The 10,406-nt window shown below is 38.3% G+C and overlaps 1 protein-coding gene across 1 annotated transcript in view; it reads left to right on the top strand.

The window, feature by feature from the left end:
* Positions 1-700: 700 nt before the first annotated feature.
* Positions 701-10,406, top strand: part of ift57 (intraflagellar transport 57 homolog (Chlamydomonas)) — an 18,970-nt gene continuing 9,264 nt past the window's right edge. Inside the window, exons 1-7 of the mRNA XM_008293158.1 lie at positions 701-1,175; positions 2,476-2,650; positions 3,896-4,014; positions 5,247-5,337; positions 5,758-5,826; positions 6,728-6,850; positions 8,573-8,644. Coding sequence (XP_008291380.1) covers positions 1,021-1,175; positions 2,476-2,650; positions 3,896-4,014; positions 5,247-5,337; positions 5,758-5,826; positions 6,728-6,850; positions 8,573-8,644 — 804 coding nt within the window. The 5' untranslated portion in view covers positions 701-1,020. The remainder of the gene's footprint in view (positions 1,176-2,475; positions 2,651-3,895; positions 4,015-5,246; positions 5,338-5,757; positions 5,827-6,727; positions 6,851-8,572; positions 8,645-10,406) is intronic.

Below are 10,406 nucleotides of genomic sequence, written 5' to 3' on the forward strand. Positions count from 1 at the left end.
ACCTAAACTCAGCAGCTTTTTCCATCTGTTAGCTTCTCTCCTGCTCTCTGTGCTCACATAGACTACATTATAATACAACTGAACTCACAATACAGCTGCTCTTATTGTAATTTTTTTTTTTCAGTTTGTCATCAGACAAAAGAACGATGATGAAACAGAGACTGAAACTCATTCAGACGATCTGTTAACCAGCAGCTAATATACTGATATTATAACCACAACGTCGTCTAACAAACTCACCAAACACAAGTTAAAAACAACTGCGCTGAGAACTCAGACATTTCCACGTAAAATGATCTTCAGAGAGAAAATTGGAATTGATAGAAAGTCCAGATCTCACACTCTCATTCACATCTATGTCAGCTGTGTTGTCAGCTGTCAGTCACAGACGCAGAGAGTCTTCTTCCTGATGGAGTTGGGGAAAGCAGAAGCTCACTAAAACAGAACATTTAGAACAGAACTAAAACCAGGAGTTCTACAGTCAAGGAGAAATCCACCATATATTGTCGTGTTTTAATCTAAAAAAATAAAGACGTGTGACTTTGATTAATGTACTGAAAAAGGAACAGTGTTCGACCTTGAATAGAACCATTTTTTGCAAAAATGGCGCAATTAAGCTCTTAATTTGAACACTTTAAACCGGAAACATTAGTGATTGAAAAGGAACACTTTTATTCTGAAGGTCCCACCGGAAAAACTTTACAGTGAAGCTTGTGGTTCGTCACTTTAGAGGATTTAAACACTTGTTTTAGCTTCCACAGTCACGTTTCTGACCTGATCAAAACCTGGACGATGAGGACAAATAGAGTTTGATAAACGACAAGTTTAGATCTGAGTCTGAATCATGTTAGCAGCTAACGCTAGTTAGCCACCTAGCAGTTAGCTCCCGGTTGCTTGACAACGGAGCGAAGCCAAACAAACCGCTAGCAGGCTAGCACATGCTAGTCGGCTAAAGGAGGACAGAAGCGATTTGTTTTCGTCTTTTTATTCGTTTATCATTTAACTGGAAAATTCCAGACGATGGCGGACGACGGGAGACGAGGAGACGAAGATGAGCGAGGACCGGGAGCTGCTCATCAGATGTTCGTGGTGATGGAGTGTCTGCTGGAGAAGCTCAAGGTGCTCAACTATGAGGAGGAAGTTCTGACCAAACACAACATGAAGAACCTGTCCAGGTAAAACACAACATGGACATCTTGTCCACGTGAGACACAGGATGGTTCAAATAAACGCATTTGAAAATTAACTCTACCAGTGAATCTTTTAGATTTACGCTGCAATCAGTTAAAAATACTATAAATCATAATTATATATTCACGTACGTGTATATGGAGAAAAAAAGACAATCAAAACTAAAGCGCTACATTAACCAGATAACAGAGTCACTGGAGGGAGTTATAGTAGAACTATTGTCTGAACTAAATAGTTTCCCAGTTTCATTAATTACACAAAAACAAAGTCTCAACACAAAATGGGAAAAATGTTTTCAGTCCCTCCTCCATAATCTCCTAAATTGTTTTCTATTTCTGCGAGAGTGATGGACAATGTGAGCACACACAGCTTTTAATGTGTCTGTGTTTTAGTGTACATGTGTAATTCCACATTCTCTCCATAGAGGTATCAGAAACTGCTTCTCTTCACTGTTGTGATGCACACAGTCCAGAAAAACAGTAAAATAGGTAACGACACTAATGGAAATATGTAGGATTTATATATATATTATGCCACAGCTGTTAATATGTGTTAAATAATAATCAAAAAGTCTTTAAATGTCTTGGTTTCGTCTGAGCAACAGTCTGAAACCCAAAGATTTCTATTTCCCACCAATAACAAAGAGAGAAAATCAGCAAACAGTCGCTCTGGACGAGTTGGAAACAGAAAATGTTTTTATTGATAAATGTTTGTTTTATGTTATACTATGTTTTAGAGGCTGGTAGTTAAACATGATTTGTGCTCCCATCAGTTTTAGCTGTGTGCGTGTTTTGTAGTCTGTTAATGTATTTATTGTGGAACTGCAGAGTTGAAAGCGAACACAGTTTATCTTGATTTTGACCTTGAAAAGTCGCTGCCAATTAATTTAAATTAATTAAAAGCTCTTTTCAACTCTAGATGAAAGTTAAATGTGATATCTGGGACTCAGAAGTGTGTCTTCTCCATCATCTTTAGTTTGAACTCCAGACAAAACCGTACAAACCTTAAACTTTCTTCAGATCATTTTAGTATTTTCTCAAGTCTTGCTTTCATTTTGCTCCACAGTGTAGATGTGTTTCTTTTCTATGTTTTATTTTGGGGACAAATTTAAATACTTGTGAACATCAAGTAAAGATTAAACAGTCAAGAGAATTCGTGGCACAAAAACATACAGTTGACACTTGAGCAGACTTTTTGTAGCTCCGTCTGTATAATAGTAAATAAAATATCCCACAGCAGCAGCTTGACCATCGGTAATCCTTCCTGTCTCTTCTGTCTGCTCAGACATTACTTCGTCTCCAGTTCCTCCCTGGCGTCCAACCCTGGTGAGCAGTTCTACATGTTCACCATCATCGCGGCGTGGCTCATCAACGTGGCGGGGAGGCCGTTCACCGAGCCTCAGGAGTACGACGAACCCAACGCCACCGTGTCCAACATCCTGGCCGAGCTCAGGGCCTTCGTAAGTGTCAAAGTGTAAAACCACAGCTTTAGGATGGTTTGAATGTAGACAATGCTTAGCAGACAAAAATAACATCAGAAATCAGCCCATGGTCACATAGAGCTGCATGGGATTAAAACGTTTGTCGTACTTCTGCTCATCTGATAGATGAGATTTATTGCTGATATAAAACTACAGATGTCCCGATGCGATCTCAGTGATCTAAGCCCGAACAGCATTGTGGGGGTTTAGCTAGCAACGGGCACTATGACAAAGACGTCAGTGGCAGGTAAATGACCTCCGATGAGAGCTCATGTTTTCAACATGAGCTGGAGCCAAATGGTTGATGTAATAAAGCTGTTTTTGCGGCACAGTTCATTTTTAGTAAAAGTGTATCCACATGTGGACTAATGTCTCCTCTACTTTTTTTTCACATTAATAGTGATTTGATTATTGATTGACAATACTGCCGACTGTGAGTTAGCAAAGTTATTTGATATTTGCATAAAATCTGCAGCTCCAAGTACTAAAACAGCACCGTAGGTTAGCATGTCTGTTTAAATTCATTGTCTTCTTCTGCTTCTTCAGTTTTAGACTGTGTTTAATTTAAGTTTTATTCACATTTTAAAGTGGTTCCTGTGTCTAGACAACAGTTAGCATTCAGAAATTCTGATTTGTATTTTATTTTTATATTCTGCAGTTTGAAAAACGTGCCTTTTTGCTTTCTGTAATTAAAATAATTGAGGCACTAGTATCAAATTACCCCTCCCCCCAGCTCCTCTTACCTGATATTCAATGTCAGTTTTCAGTGCAGACAGTTCATAAGTGTTGCTATGGACACATTTCAATTCAAACTGCGAAGGATGACTACCCAGCTTTGGTCTCACAGTTCTTTCTTCTAGCAGTTTTCAGAATGATTTAAATTTTATCTTCTCAAAACTGTTTCTGCTTCATGTCACTGACATAAAAAGTAAAAAAAAAAAAAAAAATCAGACATCTCACTTTTACAAAAAAAAAAAAAAAAAAATCAGACATCTCACTTTTACCCCTGATGAAACCTGCAAGACGCTTCTGTAATCTGACAGATGAACAGAAACCGAAACAGATGAATGAAACGTGTAACGATGAATAAAATACTTCACAGAGCTTTTTGATCCTCAGCTCAAACTCTCTCATTTTCATCCTGGACTAGATACAAGACTATAAAAGAGTCGTCTGTCTGTCTGTCTGTCTGTCTGTCTGTCTGTCTGTCTGTGTGTGTGTCAGGGTGTTAAGGTGGACTTTCCGCCCTCCAAACTGAAAACCGGCTCCGGCGAGTTTGTCTGCTTCGTGTTGGACCGACTGGCTGAAGAAGCTCTGAAGAGGAGAGGTTTTGCCTTCAGGAAGTAATCCAACATTTCTCTATTGTTGTCTCGAAAAACAGATAAATGTTCCACTGTGGTTAACCACTGTGGAGGCACCACAATCCTTGACTTTTAACCTCTTTTATCTGGCTGTTTGCTGCTCAAGACACGACATGACCAATCTTCCATGCAAGTCTTAAACCGCTGCAGTAGTTTTAAAGCTTTGGAGTAGCTACTCTTATAACTAAATGTTCCTCATTATCTAAAAAAAAAAAATCTCAAAATAAACAGGTTTTCAGTGGCTTTTGGTTGCACTTAGTGGCCTTAATATTTTATTTTATATTAGAGATGGATCTTGCAAGTTGCTGTCCTGTTCTGTTTTATATTTTAGATTTATTTCACCCAATATTGATGTTTATGCTGTTATCAGTTCAGTTCAGGAAATATGTTTCTATGCTGTCTTAGACATTTGTGCAGAGTTTTACTATTTAGGACCTAAAACTAAGCTCTGCAAAATATTTTGTATGTTTTCATGCCAGGGAATTTTTTACATTTTCACCCTAAAAGAAAACCTGTTACTTGATTAAAACGGCAACTGACATAAAGTTTGGTGAGGACACAAAAATGAATAGATTTTAGTGATTGAATATACCCAGCAGAGGACACCATTTTAATTATTTGTCTTTAAAAATAGGAAAACATGTAGCATTTTTAAACCAGGCTGCTGTTGCGTCCCCAGAAAGTTCCTGTAAGTGTATATATATAGGGATGGGTTCATATTTCTGCTAAAATACAGTCTTTGGTTGACATTTCACCAACTTTTGAGGCTCTAGCATCAGCAGAATCTGATGTGTGAAAAGTATGACAAGACAAGGTTCCACTTTTTAGATATTTTGGACTCATTGGTAGGAAACAAAAACTGCTGTTCATAGATTCTGTATGTTGTTATTATATGTGCAGAGTTACAAGCTGCTTCCACTCTGAAATTTAACAACACATTTCAGTTTTTTTGCTATTTTGACACTCACAATTCAGCCCCAAATATTTAACCTAGTTTTGATTAAATGAGTAAACCCTGAACAAAATCTTACACTTTGCCATGATGTCACTCTCTGAATAGACACAGACCAACACACCTAAAGATAATCAGTTTTTAAATCTGCAAAGTTTTAATTTGGGTGTTTTCAGGTCACTTTTTAGTTCTAATCCACAGTGAGGTTACTGACTGGATGTTGCTGGGAGAAAAGCCTTTGAACTCTGTTTCCGTCTTTCAGGCCAAACTATCCAGCAGAAAACACAGAAGAAGAGTCGGTGATAGAGGACGACGCTGAGCTCACACTCAGCAAAGTGGAGGAGGAGATGATAGTAGGTGTCCCTGCTTTGTTTAACGTGGTTCCAGGAGAGCTTCTGCATCCTAAAATCCAGTTTACTTGCTCTATTTATCGTTAATGTGGCTAATGTGGCTCTATAAGCATCCCTGGATGCAGTTAGTTAATTGTTAACACATTTCTGTGTTTCCTTTCAGTCAGACTGAAGACAAACATTTTATATGATTCATGTAAATATCAGCTTTTTTGGAAGGAAGCCTTTGAGTGGCGACAAAACACCACAGTAAAGACAATGAGCCTGTGTTACCTTATTTAACCAAACTTTGTGCATTTTTTAAACACTTTTGTAAAAGAGTTTAAGATTTAAGTCAGGAAATCTCTCATGAGACACACAGATAATATGATTGTGAACAGGTTTTCAGTAACTAATAGTTGTTGTTTTTACATGTGAACTCAGGAGGAGCCTGATGATGAAGAGGAGAACGTGATGGACCTGGAAGCTCTGAAGTTACGAACAACTCACCCTGTGAGATCACATGCAAATAAATTCACTTCATGATTTATGTCTATTTTACTTGAGATGTCCTGATTAAGTTTTATTTACCCCTGATCTGATCTGAGTCATTTTTATTGTCTGCCCATACAGATACTAATAATACACACTTCAAGTATTGTAGATGAGCTGGTAGCTCTTATTGTTAATACTGTAGAGACCAGAGGAGGCCTCACTCACACTACAGGCAGTTCATGTTAGCAAGTGGAGAGCATTGTTGGAGTTTAGCTTTAGCGGCACCACGACAAAGACTCCTGTGACAGGTAATGATCTCCGACCATTTGTTAAATGAAGCCCAGTTTGTTCAAGACGACATTCTTATATCCCAGTGCTGTGTGTGTCAGAACTGCTCTTGTGTCTCAAATCATCTGAGTAAAACTGCCATAACAATACAGAAGTACCATAAATATACCAATGGGCTCAGGTCAGTACTGATGTCAAGAAGGTAGAAATGGCTGTGATTAGATTCTAAATTCTATCAAAGGCTATCTAAATCTAAAAATCTATAGAATTTACATACGACAGACTTTCCAATCTTACTATTTCTTTTGCAGTTCATTTAGTCTAAAGTCTAAAGTTACATCTAATACATGAAAGTATATATTCTTCTGTGAATTGTGGATGCTGTGTCTTGCAATTTAACTTCACAGAACATAAAAAATTTTTTTTAAAAGCTTAAACCCTCTATCTGAGTGAAATGTATCGCTGTGCTTCTTTCTCTTTTACCCTCAACCTGTTCTTAAGATCGTGATCCGGGGTCTTAAGAACACTTTTTACTGGTTATAGTTTGCATTTTGCCAGAATCATTCTGTTCGCTTTAAGGTTTTCCAGGATTTTCTTCCCACCTGTTGACTGGAAATCTGTTGCCTGACAGGAAGCAGAACCTTCATCCAAACCGGACGAGATTCTGGAGTCGACGGTCGACGCGGCCGAGTGGAACCTGGAGGTGGAGAGAGTTCTGCCACAGCTCAAAGTGACCATCAGGACCGACAACAAGGTATGAATCCGAACACCAGCATCTTGATTCATTAAAAAGAAAGAATCCTGAGCAGATCCAGGCAGGGTTTAACGGATCTGTTGGCTGAAATAAAGCCGTTCAGAATCAATCCTCTTCTTTACCGAGCTCTGCAAAGTGTTGCTGCTGACACACAAACCATCTTATCAAAGCAAATCTGCTCTTTCTCATCAGCAAACATTCGGGAAGCAGCTTCCTATTTTACCTTTTTCTCCGTTTACAATTAGAAACGTGGTCGACAGCAGCGTTCTCCAGCTTTGACTCAAATTGATGACAAAATAAAACCCGGCTGATGTCGGGTTTGTTGCTCCTGCAGTTCGCCAAAGGCGACAGAAGCGCTGGTGTATTTTTATTTACGAAGCAGCGTTGACTAAACTCCCTTCTTGTGCAATCTTCTATCATTTACCAACACCTGTTTTGATTTGTGAAATGGCTGCTGAACAGGATTCTGCTGTTTTGCGCTGTGGTTCTGGAAAAACCAACGAGATCAAAGCTTCTTCTGCAGTTTCTATTCCTCAGTTGGATTCTGATTTACATAGCTTGAGGCCTCTGGTTGTTTTAAGGTGGTTTATTTTTGTCCCAAGTCTGCTGCTGTCGGGCTTGATTTTAAAAAGTGTTTTTAAGTTTTAGTGATGTGCCTTTTTCACCAGATCTCCCTTGAAAAGGAGAGTTTAATCTCAAGTTACCAGTTAAATAAAGGTTAAATGGATTTGAAAAATTGTTTATTTGGTAAAAGAAATGTTAATCTGGAACGCAGCTGCACAACAAACTTGTTAAAATGGCTGCAACAGAGTCAAAGTAGCACATTTTTAAGCTCATTTATCTGATCAGGAATTGGTTTAAATACACAACAGTGCTGCTGATTGTAAAAAAACAAAAAAGAAATCTGATTGTAGGATCCGATCATGAGTTTATTTCTCTGAACCTGCAGCGTCAAACCTGAGATCACATCCTCGCCGTGACTCGATCTGAGTCAATAACAATCTACACCTCAGCCCGAATCAATAACATAACTGAGCTCCGGTCAGATTTAAGGTTGCTTCTGATCCTATCGGAGTTTCCTTTTCTGCAAATCAAATCCCAAACTGCCTTTAAACAGTCGCTGCTGTGTTGCTGCAGCTTCGCAAAATCAAAGCGCTTTGGCTCGCTGCTCTACATTTACATTACACACACACACACACACACACACACAGGAGGCTTATTCAATTAAAAAAAAAAGTCAATTTCAATTTAAAGTCTGAGCAGACGAGATTCTCTGGGTGGATTTGAGGCTGCAGCAAACTGAGGGGAAAGAACTTACTATTGTGAGGATTACTAAACAGCAGGCGGGTGTGTTTTTCTGAAGGTAACTCATATGAATGAATCACAGAACTAAATGTGGTATAAAATAAACAGTGTAAAGCTGAGAATAAGACAATAAAATATGCAGTTTATTTAATGGATAAACCTTTGAATAGAAATGACCCTGGAGGATTTGAAGGGCAGCGTTCACAGCAAAACATTTCACATATGAATTGAAATAAAGATAATTCATGTGTTAAGTGTTTATATACAGACTGTAGCTGTTTGGATTTGTGGACATTAACAAGAAGGATGTCATTGAAGTGTTGGAAGCAGGACAAACTGTCATTTCCCAGCATGCTCTCTGTTGTGTTGCTGCTGTTTTGTGTGTTTCTAATTCTGGTCCCTGGTGTTGTTCCGCAGGACTGGAGGATCCACGTGGACCAGATGCATCAACACCGGGACGGGATCAAGTCGTCGCTCAAAGAGGCCAAGGTGTGTTCACTGACCTGGTTTATTCGCTGCTGGACTCAGGCAGCCGGTTCCTCTCTGTTCTGCGTTTTCATTACGTCGGCTTTTTAACATCTCTCTACTGCTGTAACTGCCCCACAAATGCCTCTGTTTTACTATATAGCAACATTTCTGAGAACATATGGGTTTAAATGTGTGGTAACTGCAAAACTGAGCTTCGGACATGCTCGTCTTTGAGTTAAACTGACAGCATCTGAAGGTATTCGCTTTAAATCTGAACCAACACCTTTTAGTTTACTGTCAGATTTTCCATATCAAGCCTACTAAATCCAACCGAGTACATTTTCTCGTATTGCTTTCTATACAGTCCAAGTCTGAACTGCATCTACTAATATTAACAAATCGACACGCATCTATTTTGAGTTGTGTGAAATGATTTGAAGACTTTTCCTACATTTCAACCCCAATATTCGTCCGAAAACATCACAGGGAGCAAAAATGTGTGCCAAATTCACCTTTGTCTCACATATATGATTAATATCTTTACTGTGATGAAGACCGAGTCTGTAACAGTTTAAATTAAGAGACTCAACATCCAGGTTTTGACTAACAGGAGTTAAAGTTTAGTTTGTTGCTTCCAGTTATTTGGGACTATTTCCTCTCAGTTTATTAAATACCTGCAGCATTTGACAACAGCAGAGTCCATCCCCAAGCAGAGGGGTGCACACTTTGAATATTTCTTCCACATTTCAGCATCAATGTTGACCTAAAACCATCACAGAGCAGTTTAAGTAGCAACATTCTCTCATTTAATTTCCTGTACAAGTTCACATCTATTGCTAATGTTTCCTCTTTACTATTTCTATCTGTTAAACTGTAATATCCCCTAATATAAATAAACCTTACCGTGTTGAAGGCAGAGTCTGTAACAGGTTCAATTAATGAGACTTACCAATAATTAATATAATCCATGTCCATCCATTGAATAACATGAGCTGAAGTTTAGTTTGTTGATTCCAGTTGTTCAGGACTATTTCCTCTGAGTTTATTAAATATCTGCAGCATCAGACAGCAGCAGAATCCATATAAGTGTCTCCAAAGAGAGAAAATAACAGCAGTAACTTCATTAATTACTCATAATTACAAATGATCCCAAACATGAAGATGGATCAGGATCTAACATTAAATCACCCTGCAGGTGAATCATTAGTTCCATCGTGTTCCATCACAGCTGTTGGAATGTTTTTATTGTACTGTTGGTAAAGTCATATTTAGATCACACAAGGACAGAATTTTCACTGTTTAGAAAATCCTAAATAAACAAGACTGTTAGTCATTTGGATTTGTTGTTGAGCTGCTGTTAGTTTAGATTTAGTCATTTGTCCAATGTCATGTGAATGACAGATATCCTCTCACGTCACTGTGGTGTCTGGATAAAGTCTTGAGCAGCATTAAAAGTGACCTTTAATGTCAGAATAGCAGAGTGCCATCACGCTGTCATGAAAGCAGCAGTTTTTTGCATCCAATGTCTAAAAAACAAAAGGCTAAATGAAGGTTAGCTGCTAAAGGTTAACCTTTGGGAAGCTAAAACTAACTGTAGTTATTGATTTTGCATTAGTTGTTATCTGGACAACATTCATTCTAACGAAATAGATATAAATAATAATTCAGTTTATTCCACACGATTAAATAAGATCGAAGCGAAATCAGTTCATGATAAAGAAGTAGAAATAGAAAACTGAACTTCTGCAAATAGCTGCAGCTTCACACGTCTCCATAGCTGTCA

The sequence above is a fragment of the Stegastes partitus genome, unplaced genomic scaffold (genome assembly GCF_000690725.1).
Source record: "Stegastes partitus isolate 25-593 unplaced genomic scaffold, Stegastes_partitus-1.0.2 Scaffold861, whole genome shotgun sequence".
NCBI lineage: Eukaryota > Metazoa > Chordata > Actinopteri > Pomacentridae > Stegastes > Stegastes partitus.